Source organism: Hylobates moloch, unplaced genomic scaffold (genome assembly GCF_009828535.3).
Source record: "Hylobates moloch isolate HMO894 unplaced genomic scaffold, HMol_V3 SCAFFOLD_28, whole genome shotgun sequence".
Taxonomy (NCBI): Eukaryota; Metazoa; Chordata; class Mammalia; order Primates; family Hylobatidae; genus Hylobates; species Hylobates moloch.
The window spans coordinates 2,645,522-2,664,669 of record NW_026652303.1 but is presented as its reverse complement, the minus strand read 5'-3'; the positions used below and the strand labels follow the sequence as shown (position 1 = coordinate 2,664,669).

General features: G+C 42.3%; 1 protein-coding gene across 5 annotated transcripts in view; it reads left to right on the top strand.

Moving 5' to 3' along the window:
* LOC116463188 (monofunctional C1-tetrahydrofolate synthase, mitochondrial) overlaps positions 1 to 19,148 on the top strand; it is a 238,540-nt gene that overhangs the window by 129,462 nt on the left and 89,930 nt on the right. For all 5 annotated transcript variants that reach the window (XR_009211999.1, XR_009211998.1, XM_032146190.2 and 2 more), the window contains one exon: positions 16,056 to 16,195. Coding sequence is in view for 3 of the 5 variants with exons in the window: in XM_032146190.2 (XP_032002081.1) it covers positions 16,056 to 16,195 (140 nt within the window). In the remaining 2 variants the exon portion in view is untranslated. The remainder of the gene's footprint in view (positions 1 to 16,055; positions 16,196 to 19,148) is intronic.

The window sequence follows — 19,148 nt, the reverse complement described above, 5'->3', positions numbered from 1 at the left end:
AGAAAGAAAGAAAGAAAGAAAGAAAGAAAGAAAGAAAGAAAGAAAGAGTGACCCAACACTATAATAGAAGTTTATTTCTCTCTCATATCAAGGAAGTTCAGGGTAGCCAGTCTGGGCTGGTTTAGCAACTCCTTGATCATCGTGGGTTCTGTGCTACCTGTTAGTCCAGGATGGTTGCACAAGCCCCAGCCATTGCATCTGTATCCCAATCAGCAAGAAAAAGGAAGACAGGCATACCCCCTTTTCAGGGTGCTTCCTGGAAATCACATACAATATACCTGGTTACATCTCATCAGTGACCTTAGTCATATAGCCATACTTAGCTGCAAGACAAGCGAAGACATTCAGATTCTACCTCTTCTTCTTGAAATAGGTGAGTTGCCAATCCACTGTCAGCGTGACGACAGCTCAAGAGGCTTTCCTAGACACAGAGTCGAGTTAATCCCAAGTCATCTGTGTCATTGTCTCTGTTTTGACAGCATCTGCCAGGTGGTCAACCAGGGTTTAGGCAAGAAGACCTATGACTTCTCTACACAGACATGATTAGGATTATCTTCTAAATCAACCAAACTGACCAGGCCACCCTTTCATTCTTCTGTGCATCACGGATCATTTTTGAAAAAGAGTTCAGGACATGTCCAATAGTAAGGGTGTAGTTTTATAAATCAGGACTCAGTCTTACAGTAGAAGATTGTATGGTAGTTAGTGTCATGGAGAAAAGCTTCATATTAGATTAGTTGAATCGACTGGGATATAGAACCGTCTTTAGAGCATGGCATCGTTACATTGCAGATAAAGCATGTAGGCAGAGAATGATATCTTTGTTGGGGAGAGCCCCAAACTGCTCTTCAGGAACCTTTCTCCGAGATTTGCAAGCCAATTAGGCATAATGAAACCTTGTTTTTAATGCGTATCTTTTGCCAGTATAATAAACATAATAATTAAATGTTTATATATCTTTCGTATTTTCCTGTATAATACAACTAATCATATTTTTGTCAGGCTGAGGACATCTCAAGAGGAGGGAAAGGTGGCAAATTGAGGGTCTGTTCTTCTTTTATACAAGATGGCAATTATAACAAATTCATTCTGGATTTAGGGATGGAGGAGGGGTGGGGAGATGGGGACATGAGAATTATTCCTGATTTTTGTTACTTTTTGTCCTGTAAAATATGCTTACCAGGCCGGGCACAGTGGCTCACGCCTGTATCCCAGCACTTTGGGAGGCCGAGGCAGGCGGATCACCTGAGGTCGGGAGTTCGAGACCAGCCTGACCAACATGGAGAAACCCTGTCTCTACTAAAAATACAAAATTAGCCAGGCGTGGTGGCACATGCCTATAATCCCAGCTACTAGGGAGGGTGAGGCAGGAGAATCACTTGAACCTGGGAGGCAGAGGTTGCGGTGAGCCGAGATCACCCCATTGTACTTCAGCCTGGGCAACAAGAGTGAAACTCAGTCTAAAAAAAAAAACAAAAATCTGCTTACCGGGACATCTCAAGGACATCATTCCTCTGTCAACGGTACAAAGATAACTTGAGACATGAAGTGAAAATGATTTACGGTTTTTTGTTTTCTTCCTTACATTAAATTTTCCAATAGCATATCGCTAATAACATATTTCTTTTTTTTTTGAGACGGAGTTTTGCTCTTGTTGTCCAGGCTGGAGTGCAATGGTGCAATCTCGGCTCACTGCAACCTCTGCCTCCCAGGTTCAAGTGATTTTTCCTGCCTCAGCCTCCCAAGTAGCTGGGATTACCTGCCACCACGTCAGGCTAATTTTTTCTATTTTTAGTAGAGACGGGGTTTCATCATGTTGGCCAGGCTGGTCTTGAACTCCTGACTTTGTGATCCACCTTCCTTGGCCTCCCAAAGTGCTGGGATTACAGGCGTGAGCCATGGCGCCCGACCAACATAGTTCTAATAATATATTAATTAATAAACAGAAGTTATTTTGGAAATAAGCCAAAACAACAAAAAATGCTCATCCCTCCTTTTCAAGGCTATTATCTGCAGTTTGAGGTTTTATCAAATGTAAATATGAACTGCAGGTCTCTTCAGGATGTCCTCATTGCTTCTGTTAATGCTTTTACCATCCAGTACCACTGAACAGGCAGCAGGGTGCCTTCTTGGGCACACCGGAAGGACCCAGGAAAAGGAAGATAGTGTGAACTGTTCTTGTCTCCATGCCCCAAAATGGATCACTACACCAGTGGGGTAGGAAATAGCAGGTGTTATGGGTTGAGTTTGGAGACCTTGACTTGATCAACCATCTGCTCACCCAGGTCGTCTTTCTTTTTTTTGCAGAGGTGAGGTCTCACTATCTTGCTTAGGCTGGTCTCCTGGGCTCAAGTGATCTTGCCGCCTTTACCTCCCAAAGTGCTGGTATTACAGGTGTGAGCCACCACGCCTTGTGCTTGTCACCATTCTTAACGTCGGCAGCAGCAGAAAAACCCCCTGTTTAGCCTTCAGTGTTAATTTCCTCCTTGATCTATGTGTTCTACACAAATCCACTCCCTTGTTCTCCTCGTATATTACATTTGGGACTCTTCTCAAACTCTGCTGCTCAGCCCTGGTTCCTGCTGAGCCTACAGCCCAAGGCCTGAGCAGCCGGCTGGGCCAAGTTACCCTCAGCCTCAAGATGACTTCCTCACAAGGCAAAACATTTCTCCAGCTGGGTTGGAGACCTAAGCTGGGGAACTGGGCTCTCACATTCCAAGATAGAGGTTTGTCTACGGACCCCTGAAAGTAGGTGTGTAGAAGCAGGTTCCTCTGATGGCAGAGGCCCTCCGTTTATCTCTGGAAGATCCTGAATGCTGTGCTTCTTTCATCCCCTCTGCCTTGAATTCACCTGCTTTCTAGGTGTGGTGGAGAAAGCTGGGAAAAGAGCCACCTCTGCTCCCAGGGGCCACTGAGAGGGTAGAACACTGACCGAATTCCAGACTCACTACCTCAGGGGCTAAGATGGGTCCAAAGGGGCCCTTAACCTCTCATTTGATCACCTGACTCTTACCGCTGTCATTGATCTGACGTGTTCTCCTGGGCACTGTCCCAACTCTGTCCCAGCTTCTCAGCATTACGTCCTGGGCAGCCCTGAGGGCTCATTTCCTTTATCCGTACTGAGGACCAAGACCTGTGTTTCCTCTAGGGCAGTGAGGGCCACAGGCTGGTGCCTGAACCGATGAGTGCACTGCTGGTACTGTGCTGTGCCCTGGACAAGGGTGTAGGTCGTTCTAAAAAACAACTTCCCAATATTCTACAAAATAATGTTCAAACTGAACAGAGCTTGACTGAAGATTCTTTTTACTTCATTTCTTTTCATGCTACATTTTTGCTGTCCTGCTCCAAGTCTGTGACAGTAGGTCACAGGATCAGTGCGAATAACAGTGAAGATGTTTTTCTTCATCTTTGAGCTATGATTGTGCTTCGTGATCCTAAATATAAATGCATTGAGGCTGGGCACGGTGTCTCACACTTGTAATCCCCGCACTTTGGGAGACCAAGACAGGTGGATGCCTCGAGCCCAGGAGTTCGAGACCAGCCTGGGCAACATGACAAAACCCCATCTCTACAAAAAAAATACAAAAATTAGCCAGGTGTGGTGGTGTGCACCTGTGGTCCCAGCTGCTCAGGAGGCTGAGGTGGGAGGATCACCTGAGCCCTGGAGATCAAGGCTGAAGTCAGCTATGATTGTACCACTGCACTCCAGCCTGTCTCAAAAAACAAAACAAAACAAAAAAATACATACATTGACTAATAACACCAGCAACATTGTTTCATGGGAGCTACCTCTGCTGTTTGTACCAAAACTGAGCAGATTTTTGAGACCAGGCCTGAGTAATCATTAAATCAATCTGCTTGTGAGAAACCGGTAGGTCTAGGCATGAGCGCAAAGCTAGCAGGTCCGTCTCTTCCCTTCTTAAATAAGAAATCGCCAGAGGTAGACTCTGTGCCTGTGACTCTTGAATGTTTAACTGAAATCCAGAGCAGCAATTGCATTTTATATGACACCGTGTGTGTGCAAAAACTGAATCAAAATCTTGTGAAATAATACTACTTTCACTTACTATATATGATGTAGTCTAATATTTTCTATCCTATTTTATTTCCTTTTTTTTAATGTTGGTTGAAACTCTGTAAATTTATATAATGACAAAGTACTGGGATTCTATCTTAGTTCAAAAGTCCATGATCAGTCTGCTTGTATTGAGTTACTACATTGTACAATCTTATAATTGTGAAGTTTAAGATATTTTCCTTCTGTCTGTCTGAATTTATTCTGTAATCTAAGTTGTCCTACCAGGAATGCTGGTATGTTTACTTTGTTTTTGAATTCAATAATCATAGTTTCTTTTGCCAAGTTACATTAATGGTACCAAAAAAAGTTACTGCATGGTTTTTGAAACTGTTCTTTCCTAGGAAGTTTTAAAGTAAAATGTTTTTACCTTTTATTGTTTACACAGGTTAAGCATCCCTAATCCAAAAATCCAAAATCCAAAGAAGTGCTCAAAAATCCAAAGTTTTTTGAGTGACAACATTATGCTACCAGTGGAAAATTCCACACCTGATCTCATGTGACGGGTTGCAGTCAACATGCAGTTAAATCTTTCATATGTGCACAAAATTATTATTATTATTATTATTATTTTTGAGACAGAGTCTCGCTCTGTCGCCCAGGCTGGAGTGCAGTGGCACAATCGCGGCTCACTGCAAGCTCCACCTCCCAGGTTCACGCCATTCTCCTGCCTCAGCCTCTCCGAGTAGCTGGGACTACAGGCGTCCGCCACCACGCCCGGCTAATTTTTTTTTTGTATTTTTAGTAGAGACAGGGTTTCACCGTGGTCTCGATCTCCTGACCTTGTGATCCGCCTGCCTCAGCCTCCCAAAGTGCTGGGATTACAAGCGTGAGCTACCACGCCCGGCCGCACAAAATTATTAAAACTATTGTTCAGGGCCAGGCACAGTGGGTCACACCTGTAATCCCAGCATTTTGGGAGGCCAGGGCAGGCGGATCACTCAAGCTCAGAAGTTCGAGACCAGCCTAGGCAAGGTGGTGAAACCCTGTCTCCTCTAAAAATACAAAAAAAAAAAAAAAAATTAGCTGGGCATGGTGGCACACACCTGTAGTCCCAGCTATTTGGGAGGCTGAGGTGGGAGAATCACTTGAACTGGGTGGCAGAGGTTGCAGTGAGCCAAGATCACGTCACTGCACTCCAGCCTGGACAAACAGAGGGAGACCCTGTCTTAAAATATATATATATATATATGTAGTTTAGGCTATGTCTATAAGGAGTATGTGAAATATAAATGAATTTCATGTTTAGACTGGAGTCCCAACCCCAAGATATCTCATTATGTATATGCAAATATTACAAAATCTGAAAAAATTTAAAAGCCAAAAATCACTTTAGTCTGGTGCCAACCATTTTGCATAATTGCATTTTGCATTTTGCATTTTGCAACCATTTTGCATAATTCTGTACTTCTTTCCCTTTAGGGTTTGTTTTCATAACTGCTCAGTAAAAAGTGTTCTGTGTCATCTTTTCATTATTTTGGGCTAAATCATGTTAGTGGCCAAGCCTGTCAGAATTCGTTTGTTTTGAGTTAACTTCCTGGTGTCCAGTTCTCAGGAGTTGCAAGAATAGAGCTCTTCCCCCATGCAATCATCCAGAATCCTAGGCCTCTAGCCAGGATTGGGGAACACCACTGTTGGCCAAGAGCAGAAGGCTTAAAGCTCTGGTCATAGTCATGACACTGTACAAACTGTTCTTGTTCCCTACAAGAACATGGGAACTATTTAGAGAATGGATTTATGAATTTAATTCCATTGGATTTTTATAAAGGAGCTAAAAATAACCCTATATAATTTATTACATGTATAATCATATAATTTTAAATGTGTATAATTTATAATATTCATCGAAACATTTCTTTTTGGAAATTAAATTTCACTTTGGTCAAAATCATCTTACAAAACAAGATGACTCATGATGGTTCTAAATAATGTAAACCGGTGTCTGTAACTAATTAATGCTCTGGAGGAAGGAAATTCTGAGTTCTGACATGAAAGCACATCTAAGTGGTATTGGTATTTTCAAAGTTTTTACTACAACCAAAAATATGTTCATGTGTACCTGTCTCCTCTTTATACTGCTTACTTTCTCTATCGCTTTTCCCAAATACATCCCCAGTAACTTCCTCATGCTGTGTGCACTACCTCCAATCTTCCCCTAATGTGTATGAACTTGGTCATCACCAAAGAGGTGGAAAGGAAGAAGGGCACGTGCTAATATTAATATTGAGGTTTGGGCTGGGTGTGGTGGCTCACGCCTGTAATCCAAGAACTCTGGGAGGCCGAGGTGGGTGGATCACGAGGTCAAGAAATTGAGACCATCCTGACCAACATGGTGAAACCCCGTTTCTACTAAAAATACAAAAATTAGCTGGGCGTGGTGGTACACACCTGTAGTCCCAGCTACTCGGGAGGCTGAGGCAGTAGAATCACTTGAACCGGGGAGGTGGAGGTCGCAGTGAGCTGAGATTGTGCCACTGCGCTCTAGCCTAGCAACAGAGAGAGACTCCGTCTCAAAAAAAAAAAAAAAAAAAATTGAGGTTTTACCAGTTTCTTTTTCCTTTAGGTCTCCTGATATGTGTCTAGTTAGTTCTATCTACTTCCTGGAAATTTATTAAAAAATTCTAAGATATTTAATAAAACTAAACAGGGTTATATGTTAAATAGACAAATCCTAAAGAGCAGAAAGGATTTAGTGTTTAGTAAAATTTCATAGACTTAAGATGAGTTGGATCCTCAAAATTAATATATTCTAAACAAAGTTCTATTTTTAAGCTCCAGTAATAATGCCGAACTTCTCTTATAGTTAGTTGAATGATTTATCCTGGTGTTGTCTCCTGGTAGTCACTGAAAAAGTCATTACAGTCCTCACTTTCTCCCCTTTAATTCGAGTTCAGAATTCATGTGTTTCTGTGACTTTTTTTGAGTTTATCTGCAGACAGCTGCCGTTGAATAAACATGTTTATATAGGGCAGAAAAAGGCAGCCTGAAGATTCTACTTTCTATTTCTTTTAGCACTGTTTGGCAATTAACACCCACAGCGCTTCAGAATGAGATATTGTCCAGCATACACCTTGCTTGTTCCTCTACAAAGCTTGTATTTTTGTTTTTGATTTGTTGTGAGGAAGCAAAGTGTAGCCTTTACTTGAATGAAAGCTACAGTTTTATTTTTCTTTCTATTTACAAGAAATTCTTTTGATGATTAAGTTAGCCAGATATGCCCCGTGCGCTCATATTTCTTATCTCAACCTATTTTGAGCTGAGCTAGTTGTAAGGACTAGTTCTTCTGTGAGACCTCTGGCAGTCCATAAATTCAAGTTCGTGTCTAGACGTAATGGTGAACTCAATATGTTGTATATTTGATATATGTTTGTTGGACACATGGAGAGAAAAGTTGTTACCGTTGTAAAGTAGCTATGAAATCCAGCAGTTCTAATTTCTTTATCTTCTGAGTACCCTTAGAATAAAGGACCTCTTAGTGCCATAGCAAGGCAAAAGTTTAATTTGCAATTCTGGTGGCAACATCCAGGTATTTCAAGTAGAAATTAAGAAAACTTTACGGAAAAATTATCTCAGCACTTCAGTTTAACTCTTTTTCAAAGTCCAAGGAGGGTTTTCCCCAGTGTAAAAGCAGAAATGAGAATTTCAGATCTAAAGCGGTTCTTGCCTTTTCTTTTCCCTCCATGCACATGTGCTGACAACAGAAAGTACAATTTGAAAAGAAAACCCAGGCTAGAGCATTGGAGTCACTCATTTCCCATCCGGCGAAGGGAGAGCTGGTGCCTGGCTGGGGGAGGTTAGGAAGGCAAGTCTTGGGATCTGATCACTTGGCTGGGAGGGGGTAAAATACCTGGACCTCAGGAGGCCGGATTGCAGTGCCAGTGTTCTCTACCTGTGTGGCCTGTTCCTGCCTGGGGGTTGGGTACCAAGTCCAGGTGGAAGTGGTCCCTGGAGCCTCCTCTCTCTGAAGTGTGTCTTTGTCAACCAGAATACTCCCTGCTGCTGCCCCGGAATCATCACTGTTGACACATGAACCAAGAACTAGCAGAGGAGGTGATTTATAATCTCTAAATGAATTGCTCTAAAAGAGACAACAAGTTCTCTGACTTAAGTAAAGGAAGGGCGGGTGGGTGGAAAGGAAGGAGGATCATAAAGAACATTCTAGATTGCATACTTTGGTAATCACATCAGGGCCTTATTGCAGTTAGAACAAAAGCCTGGACACACTTACCTCTCAGTTCAGGAAAATAATTTAGAGCTACTTGTTAAATGCTGAAGTATTATTGAAGTACCGAGTGTTAAGATTTTCATTGAAAGCAAAACTGACCGAGCAGCTCAGCTAGGGAAATGCTATGTGATCAGTTGATGGTTTGATGAGGAGTATGGAGTAGGGACTTTGGCAGAGGTTGCTAGCAGACAGGCCTTGGTTTTAGTCCAAGCTCTATCGCTTAATAGCTGTGTGACCTTGGGGAAAATTATAAAATTTTCCAGTCCTTAGTATCATAAAGTGTAAATGGAGGAGGAAGATGCCTCACAGATGTTGAAGGTTAAATGAGACAGGACACCTAGTACATTGCCTGGCTACGTAGAAAAAGTTTCGCAAATGTTAACTTCAGGCCCTCTCCCCGTGCCTCAGTCTCTTAGAATAGTGTTTCCGTATCCTGTGCACATTGAGTGGTAAGGTGGACAGCTGCCGTCACCCGTGCTGCCCCATGTTGAGAGCATTTCTGTTGACCTTCCCTTCTTCCCTGTGAAGCTAGTTCAGCAGTCACCTCATCACTGTTTTTCTTCTCCAGAGAGTGCTGGGTTGTAGTGACCATACTATTGATGCAGCACATCCCAACCACGCTGGACAGAATTTTTACTGCGATAATTCATATTCCAGGATCTTACAGTGCACAGGGTTACAACGATTAGCATAATGATCTTGCACAATCTTTCTGCCTAGCATGTAGTGCATTCATAATATTCTCAGAGGAGGCATCTAGAAAGCGCCAGGCTCCTTCGTCCTGCGTGAGCCACTGCAAGCTGTCTGCGCCTCAGTGCTATGGAGAATTTGGGTGGATTATTCCTTGTTGGTGGGGGGAGGGTCCCAGCTGTCCTGTGCGTTATAGGATATTTAGCAGCATCCCTGCTAGATGCCATTTACAACAATCAAAAATGTCTCCAGACGTTGCTAAGTGTCCAGGTGGGGAGTGGAATAGGCAGAACCGCCTCCAGTCAAGAAGGGCTGAACTGTACTTAGGATTTGTGATTCTGCAGAAATGGGTTCTGTGAATGCCCTAAAGCATGAGAACATCCAAAAATCAATGTGGCACAGAATTGAATTCAAATTTACCTGGATACAGGTAAATAAGCACAATTTTGAAAGTACCGAAAAGAATTCAAGAAAAAACAACAACAACAAAAAAACATTAAAAACGGAAAAGTTGGCCAGGCGCCATGGCTCATGCCTGTAATCCCAACACTTTGGGAGGCCAAGGCGGGCGGATCACCTGAGGTCAGAAGTTCGAGACCAGCCTGACCAACGTGGTGAAACCCCGACTCTACTAAAAATACAAAAATTAGCCGAGCGTGGTGGTGGGCGCCTGTAGTTCCACCTACTCAGGAGGCTGAGGCAGGAGAATCGCTTGAACCTGGAGGGCAGAGGTTGCAGTAAGCCAAGATCGTACCATTGCACTCCAGCCTGGGCAAAAAGAGTGAAACTCCATAACAAAAAAAAGGGGGGAAGGCAGAAAGACGTTCTTTTTCGTTGGGTGATGAATTAATCTTTCCCATCTTTGTCATGTTACAAATGTGCCTGCGGCTGTTTCTCCACTAAATGAAGACACTGGCACACAGATGATTGTGTGTAAACACTAGGCACTATCGTAGGGGTTCAGTAATTCTTGAATGAGAACAAAGAAAGGTTGTTCTTGAATTCTGTGATGTGAGTGTTAATGATGTTTTTGAGGAGAATGCCATATGTAGCAGACAGAACTCTGGGCTGGGCATCAGAGGGACCAGGGACACCACACTGGGCCTTGTGTCATTATCTCCAGAAAGTAACTGGCCTGGTGCACAGGAGAAAGTTAGAGTACATTGTCCATACACTTCCCACATAGCTGTAGGGTTTTATGAACCCATATTTTAAAGGGCCTTCCAATGAAGTGAGGATATTAATGCTTTTTTTTTTTAAAAAAAAAAAAAAAAAAGAGAGAGAGAGATTGGTGATTACTTTAAAATCTGAGTCCTGGTCAGGACTCACGCCTGTAATCCCAGCACTTTGGGAGGCTGAGGCCGGCGGATCATTTGAGGTCAGGAGTTCAAGACCAGCCTGGGCAACATGATGAAACCTTGTCTCTACTAAATAAAAAAATCAGCGGGCCGTGGTGGCACACTCCTGTAATCCCAGCTACTTGGGAGGCTGAGGCAGAAGAATCACTTGAATGTAGGAGGCGGAGGTTGCAGTGAACCAAGATCACACCACTGCACTCCAGCCTGGGCAACAGAATGAGACTCCATCTCGAAAATCCAAGTCCTAATTATTGCTGGAGCTTTCTTTAATGTGTGCAGTAAGTTGGGGACATACAGGATAACTTAAGATGTAGAAATCGTCTCTCCCTCCCTGAAGAATTTCATGGATACCACGTTTGCCTGCCAGGAATGTTCTGTTGTTCTGGTGTTTTCGTTTCTGCCATTGTCATTGTTTCTGCTTAATTTTTACAACACAACTCTGGCTGCACCCATGGATGATCATGGAAAGGCAGCTGCCTGGCTTTCCACAATTGGTTTTGACTCTCCATCTGAACCCAGAGCTCTGTTTCCTGTACAGGTTGCTAGCAGTATTTACCCAAATTGTCAGTCCCTTCCCAACTCAGACCCACTGACCCTTCCTTTCTCAGCTGATTATGGGTTTAAGTTTGAATCAAGCCATGCTATAGAATCACTGTGTAGTAGCTTCTGTGCTTGCACAATGAGTGTTAGTCAGTGTTTCCTGTTTTCATTCATATTGTAAGTTGAATAGCTGTAACAAAAGGGAAAGAGATTGCCAAGACAAATAATTCTTATGGCTTGTGCAAACATTTTATTGCAAGCCTTATTAAATATGCAGCTTTCAGAAGTCTACATGATGTGCCTTTCAGCAAAGCTAAATCCTACATGACTTGCTTCATGACTTAAGAACAAGTCTGTATTAAATTTAACATTAAATATTATTTGGCCCGTATCTCTTTTAAGCTTTGTTAAGAACTGCAAATATGATAAGGGAATAAATTGCTTATTTCAAGTCACTAAGAAAACTTAACCTATAGATTATATATGTTGGCAGTTCCCAAGAAGTACCTAGGAAATGGAACCTTCCTATAAGAGTGGTTTGTCCCCTTCTCACAAGGTGGGTCTTCATGTCAAGGCCCCCTAAGGCACAGATACACAGCACTCCACAGTGTCCAAGTTCATAGTGATTGGTGGCACCTTATTAAAGTAGTTTTTACTTTCATAATTACTGATACACATCAGCATACCTTTTCCATGTTCTGTTTCCTTGGCAGTCTGATATTTGAATACAAACAACATAAAAGTGATTACATGCAGCATTTCAGGACAGTTTTCAAAGTGGGAGAATTTGGCACTTTCTTCTATTTTCTTTCCATTCTTTGTCTATTTCCTTTGCATTTGGAAGCCAGAGTCCTCCAACCTTTACTTCTGCATGTTGTTTTCGTCCCCTAGCTGGAGTTCTCTTTATTACTATTTTTTTGTTTCCAATTTGTCTCTTTTTAAAAATAAAACATGGTGAAACCCCATCTCTACAAAAATACAAAAATTAGCCGGGCATGATGGCAGGTGCCTGTGATCCCAGCTACTCGCCAGACTGAGGTGGGAGAATCACTTGAACCCAGGAGGCAGAGGTTGCAGCGAGCTGTGATCATGCCACTGCACTCTGGCCTGGGCGACAAGAGTGAAACTCCTTTTCAAAAATAAATGAATAAATAAATTAAAATATGAAATTAAGCTTAGCCTGTGTAGATGTTTTAGATGATCACATCTTTATCAGATATTTATGCCTTTTACTAAAACCATTTTAGTGTTGTAAGAAAAAAAGGGAAGTATGATAGGGAGGACTAAGAACATATTTGTGCTTCTATGTAATTCTATTTTATGTGTCTATTTCCATTGAAGTGTGGCCTTGACATCACTGGCTCCCAAGTCCCATCCTGTTTTTTCATTGACTTGCTTGTGCCAGGTACTGTGTTAGGAAGTGGAGCTGCAAGATGAATAAGGCATGGTCCCACCTTCCACGTGGGAGACGGCACATCGATGTACTTAAGATGCTGCGTGTGGTGACAGATGAGGGCCCTGCAAGGGAGCACACCATAGGGCCGGGAGGATGGGACGGACAGGAGGAGTAGCCAACTTTGCCTGAAAGCATCAGGACAAGCTTCCAGGAAATGGCACATCCAAGCTGAGTCTTGGACAGCGGGTTAAAGAGGCAGAGAGGGGAGAGAGGAATGTTCCACATGGGAAAAGAGGTCTAGGGGTGATGACAAGTAACATAGCGTATGTGGGCTGTGCCGGAAGCTTGATATTACAGAGGCATGAAGTCTGAGGCAGGGAGTGTGGAGGAAGATGAAGGTAGGGGAAGGAAGTTTACACGAGAGTGGCCTTGACTTTTATATTAAGGCACTTTAGGGAAGCAGGAACCACTGAAGATAGGAGAACGTGGTGACTACACAGGCGCATTGAAGGGGGGAGGAGCTAGGTTTTTGAAGGGAATTTGAGCTTGCAATTTTTCAAGGGCATTCAATGGTTATAAATGAGACTTTTCATTAATATATTTGTGTCCAAGTGTTTTTAGATGTGCTTTTCTGCTACTCTCTTCTTATTTGGTTTGGAGATAGGTGATGACTTTCCTTCAGTGCCTTCTATGTGTCTTGCCATGTTAATGTCTCAAACACATGGTCTGTATCATCCTGGAGCTTGCAGTCTAACAGGGTAGTTTCACACATAAATATGCATCCAGTCGGAAAGAACTTAGAGATCACTTGATCAGCCCCCGTTATGTAAAATGTACACAACAATCTACCTCCAACTATAGGGCAACATTAAACAGTTTTTCAAAATACCGCGGCATTGAAACAAATGTGTAACATTTGGGTTACTTCAGTCCCACTCCCCAGTACTGATCAGACCAGTGAACCAGTCTTGCTGGTGAAATAATGACTTCTCCAGTCATGACGGATGATTTCCCTTCATCTTGACCATTTCTTCCCTGGCTCTGCCTTTACCTGTGAATCTCTTCTTTCCTCCCTCTCCTTCCTCCTCTTGGCCTCTGCCTGCCATACCCAACTCCGCATTTCTCTGCTTGGAAAAATCCTACTAGAACCTCAGAGCCTGACTCCATCACCCCCTTTCTCCAAACCTCCCAGGCAAACTCCGTCCCTCCCAGTGTGCTGCTCTGTCTAGTTGAATAGCAGATGTTCTCTCTCCCACTTCCCTGCAGGGCTTCAGGGTAGTGACCCTAAGAGTGAGCTTCTACTAGTGAGAAAAATGCCTGGATGGAGCAGGAATTCCCACAAATGCTTAGGAATTCAATATGATTTTTAGCAAGTGGGAGAATTATCCTTTCAGTTACAATGATGTGAACTATTTTTGTGAGTTCTCAGTATGCACCAAGAAAAACCCCAGTGACTCAGTAATGTACCTGTGCCATCTCACGTAATCCTTCCAACAAGGAACTTGCCAAGGTTGCACAGCTAGGAGGGATCCGGGGTCCCGTCTGTGTGCTAACCTGCAGGACAGCCCCACATAATCCTACTGGGGCCTTATTATCTAGCCTTCCACCTCCAGGAGCCCACTCAGTGATGACTTTTGACAAAAGTCACCCGGATTATCCCTCTTTTGGGGTCCATGATGCCACCAACATGCTAAAGTTAACAAATGCATTACTAGGAGGTACCACTGAGGTAAGGATTGTCACTGAGTGATTTTCTCTGATTTTGACCACTACAAATAAAATCACAAGATTTGTCCCAAATACTATATAAAGAGGAATGTCTTTGATTTCTTGAAATTGTTCTGCCAAGTTGTTTGTTCAAATAACACATAATAAAGGATAAACGGCTTGTAGCTATATTTATCCAAATTGAACATTTTTAATGTAATTTTTTAAATTTGTCAAAAGCATATCAATGGTCATAAAAATTTTGTATGTCCTCTGGCCCCATTACCTTACCCTTGGGAATTTATTCCAAGAACATAATTTGAAAGAGATTAAAGCACATAGGCACAAATATTTTCAGTGCAGTATTGTTTATATTGGAAACAACCAAAATGTTCAGTAACAGGGGGAACAATTTTGTAAATCTTGCTACAGCAACTTAACAAAATTATAAGCTGCCACTTATCATTGTAAATTTTGAAAGTTTGTAGCACAGCAAGGAAACTGATCATGTTAAATGTTTCTGATATCTTAGTTAATTTTTCTCCCGCCAGTTCCTGTCTGTGTCCTGGTCATACTGTCAGCATATAAGTATGTATTTCATAAACATTTACTTTTTATTAAATCAGTGGTATTCCCTTCCTAGAGTGGTTTGCTTCCCAGATTTTAATGGACAGTATCTCACCTGGGGATCTTGTAACAATGTGATTCTGATTCTATAAACTTTATGGGGAGCCCAAGATTCCACATGTCTTAGAGGCTCTCAGATACTGCTGATGCTGTTGATCACGAATCACGCATTGAGCAGCAAGGTCCTAGAGCTCTTTGTGTATGAAGAAGATACTACTGACCCAGTGCCTCGCTGTCTTGAAAGGCAGCTGTGACCATTCTAGCAACTGAGGGGGTGGGGACTAGAAATGAGTGTTTTCTGGTGTTTCTCTAATAAAGCTGCTGTCTTGTATCCAGATTGATCATCAGTATCCTTATGCCCTTCAACTAACTTGAAATTTGTCAGTTAACAGAAATGACTGGGTGGCACTAAAATAAATTATTCTTATATAAAGGGTAAGAAAGGGCCGGGCATGGTGGCTCATGCCTGTAATTCCAGCACTTTGGGAGGCCAAGGTGGGCGGATCACCTGAGATCAGGAGTTTGAGACTAGCCTGACCAACATGGCAAAAACCCGTCTCTACTAACAATACAAAAAAAAAAAAAATTAGCCGGGCGTGGTGGTGGGTTCCTGTAATCCCAGCTATTTGGGAGGCTGAGGCAGGAGAATCGCTTGAACCTGGGAGGCGGAGGTTGCAGTAAGCAGAGATCGTGCCATTGCACTCCAGCCTGGTGGACAAGAGCGAAACTCCATCTCAAAAAAAAAAAAAAAAAAAAAGAGTAAGAAAGGATCTTCTGTTGTAATCCTACTGTCATTGCCCTTTGATACAATTTGGAACCTGATTACAAAGTTGAAAATCTCCATCTGTATGAAGAAAAGCTTCACTGACTGGGCATCTTGGCTTAACGCCTGTAATCCCAGCACTTTGTGAGGCCGAGGCAGGTGGATCACAAGGTCAGGAGTTTGAGACCAGCCTGGCCAACATGGTGAAACCCTATCTCTACTAAAAATACAAAAATAAAAAAATTAGCCAGGTGTGGTGGCACACACCTGTAGCTACTCAGGAGGCTGAGACAGGAGAATCACTTGTATACGGGAGGCGGAGGTTGCAGTGTGCCGAGATCATGCCACTGTACTCCAGCCTGGGCGACAGGGCAAGACGCTGTCTCAAAAAAAAAAAAAAATGCTTCTCTGAGTTATGATATTGGAAGAAAAGTCTTGACCTGGCCACCACAAGGAATCCCTCAGGCCTGGAGGTGTGAAGCAGAGGAGGGTGCAGTCTCTTTAGGGCAGATAATGAAGAACATTTCTATGACAATGGGGAAATCAGTTCACCTTTGTGTTGGTAAACAATAGGAATGTAAGCTATCCTTTGAGCTGGAATCATAGTGGTGATTGCCAAAACGTAGTTTTGTTTTTAGAAGATAATAGCACATATTCCACTTGCTTCCCCACAGTGACCGAAGCTGGCTTTGGTGCTGACATCGGAATGGAGAAATTCTTCAACATCAAGTGCCGAGCTTCCGGCTTGGTGCCCAACGTGGTTGTGTTAGTGGCAACGGTGCGAGCTCTGAAGATGCATGGAGGCGGGCCAAGTGTAAGTGCCCACACTGCCTTCCTAATACCAAAGAAATTTCATTATGTTAAAACAGAATTGAGCATTTGAAAAATTCCTGCCTATTTAATGACTATAGTTTTCTAGAGTATTTTTCTTAAAACTTTTTTTTTTTCTGTAGACCTCCCTGTGGACATCTAAAACTTTTTTTTTTTTTCCCAACACCACCATAGGGCACTTTGAGTTTAGTAAGTTCGAGTAAACAGTAACACCCACAGTTCTTTCTAAACAATATTTTGGAAAGGAGCATAATGCAACCACTTTTTAGTCTTAAGCTTCACATCTGATACTCAGGCCAAGATTGTATAACCATATGGTAATGGGAGGTTAGAGGCTGTTGTCCCTGAACGAACATCATGAGGATTAGAGTGAGTTCTTTGATGACAGAGATTTTTCATTGTTTGTACAGATAGTTTTTGCTTCACTGATGCTGCAACTCATCAGATTTCATCTAAAACTATTTTCCTTCTCTTTCTGTTTATTATGATTTCTCCTCACAACTCTGTTATAATACTGGATTGTTTCTAAGAGAGCTTTGCTTGGAAAACATAAATTCGATTTTAACTTCTTTAAAGACTTTTTATATTTACCTATCCTAATATATACAGAAATTACAGACATTATAAAGGAAATATATTCCTTTCCACAGAAAACTTGTGCATAGATTTTTGGGGTTTGTTTTTTTTGTTTGTTTGTTGTTGGTTTATTTCATTTTTAGGAATTTCCAAGTGAAGAATAAGACATTTTTTACCGATTAATCATTTTGAAATAAAATACAATTTCTCTATCATTATAATATTCACACGAGACGAACTGCCAAATCTGATTTCTTAATTGGTATACTGTACTGTGTATGTGACAAAAGTCATATATTCAATGATTATTACATAGTCAAAACAAGTAGCAGGTTTGCCATCATGAAATGCTGTAAAGCAATTCTTTGTCCTAGGAGAGGTGGACATTATTTTTATACCATTTTACAGATAAGGAAGCTGAGGTTTGATAGGCTTAGGGAATATGGACAATGTCAGCAGGCCAGCAGAGAGCCAAGGACTTCAGATCTAAATCTCCTACTATGTCCACCAGGCAGAGCTGGATGTTAATGAAGGGCAGAAGTGTTCTAAATCCAAATCCACTCCTAATACCTGACACAAGCACAATTTTTGCCTAAAGCTTCATCATCATTTCAAATGCAAGAATGATATAATACAGATTAAAAGTAGTAAATCATAAAGAACTCTGACTTTACTCAAAACACCCCTTGTTGCTACAGTCCTTCCTGGATTTTAGACATTGAATCTGTATAACAACTTCTATTTTTAAAAACTACTTCTGCCCATGTAGGATGCATTTGGAATTCTCCCTCCCTGCCCTGCCACCCTGAAAATTATAGAAAGGGCTTAGAGATTATCTGATTTCATTCAGTCTTTATAAAGAGAAAATCTCTGAGGCACAGAGAGACCCAGTGGCTTGTGTGATGTCACACATCTATTTCAGGGACTGATCAGATCTACAGTCTGGGTCTCTTGACGTCAGTCCCATAGTTTTCCAGACTCTGGTCTCTGTCCTGTAAAAATTCTCTACATGGTTTGCAATCCTATTTCATTCATCTTAACATATGTGCTCTGTTTTTCAGTGGTTGCACTTTCGTGCCACATTAATCCTTTGCGTCTCTTCCACTGCTGCTTAATGTCATGGTTCTCAGCCAGTGATCATGGTAACAAGGAACAGGGTTAGTAGGCACAGATATGGGTGGAGGATAAGAAAAGGCGGAGATCAGCCGGGCGCGGTGGCTCATGCCTGTAACCCCAGCACTTTGGAGGCTGAGGCAGGTGGATCACCTGAGGAGTTCAAGACCAGTGGTGGCAGGCGCCTGTAATCTCCACTACTCGGGAGGCTGAGGCAAGAGAATCGCTTGAACTTGGGAGGCAGAGGTTGCAGTGATCTGAGATTGCACCATTGCACTCCAGCCTGAGTGACAAGAACGAAACTCCATCTCAACAACAACAACAACAACAACAACAAAAAACAGCAGGGACCAGGAAGCCCTGTGAAGCTAGGCATCCCTCTCCTGGGCTCTAGTAGTACCTTCTGCCTCATATTGTTTCATGAATGCCTTGTTCTGTGTCTCCCTATGTAATTCTCAATTCCTTGAGTTTAGGGACTGTGTCTTATTAATTGGTGTGCTCCAAGTGTCTGGCATAGTCTATATGCAGGGAGTGTTTTCAATAAGGGCAAGATAAATGAACTTTCATCCTCTTAATCCTCTATTCCATAGTGCTTGTCTCGGTGTCCTTCCTTCTTATTGAATAGCTCTGTATTTTTGAACCATGATTATTCATTTCTACTTCTGTTTTCTTTTTTGCTACAAATACTGTGCTGGGATCGACTTCCTTTTGATCATTACACAAATAACCATGGCTGCCTGTTATGTTTATTCAGCTTGTTTTTTTCCCATAATTTTTACAGTGGAAAATCTTGTGGCCCTTGAATTTGCCCATTTTAGCCTCAGTCATTTTAAACTCACATCCTGTCCCCCAGAGTGCTCGGCCATTCCTGGTGCAATCCAAGAACTAATATTCTGCTATGCTTTGGGATCCACAGATTCTTTCACAATTAGGTCTTTAAACTAACCATTGTATGAATCAGTGTTCTTCACACATAGCACCAATAAGGATGTGTGTATATAGAGAGAAAGATATTTATTATCAGGAATTGGGTCACATGATTACAGAAGCCAGCAAGTCCAAAATCTGCACTGTGGGCCGGCAAGCTGAAGACCCAGGAGAGCCAGTGGTGCTAATGCAGTCTGAAGGCAGCAGTCTGCTGGAGAATTCTCCTGCTCTCAGGGGAGGCCAGTCTTTTTGTTGTACTCAACAAGGCCTTTGACTAATCAGTTGAGACCCACCCACATTATGTAGGACAACCTGCCTAC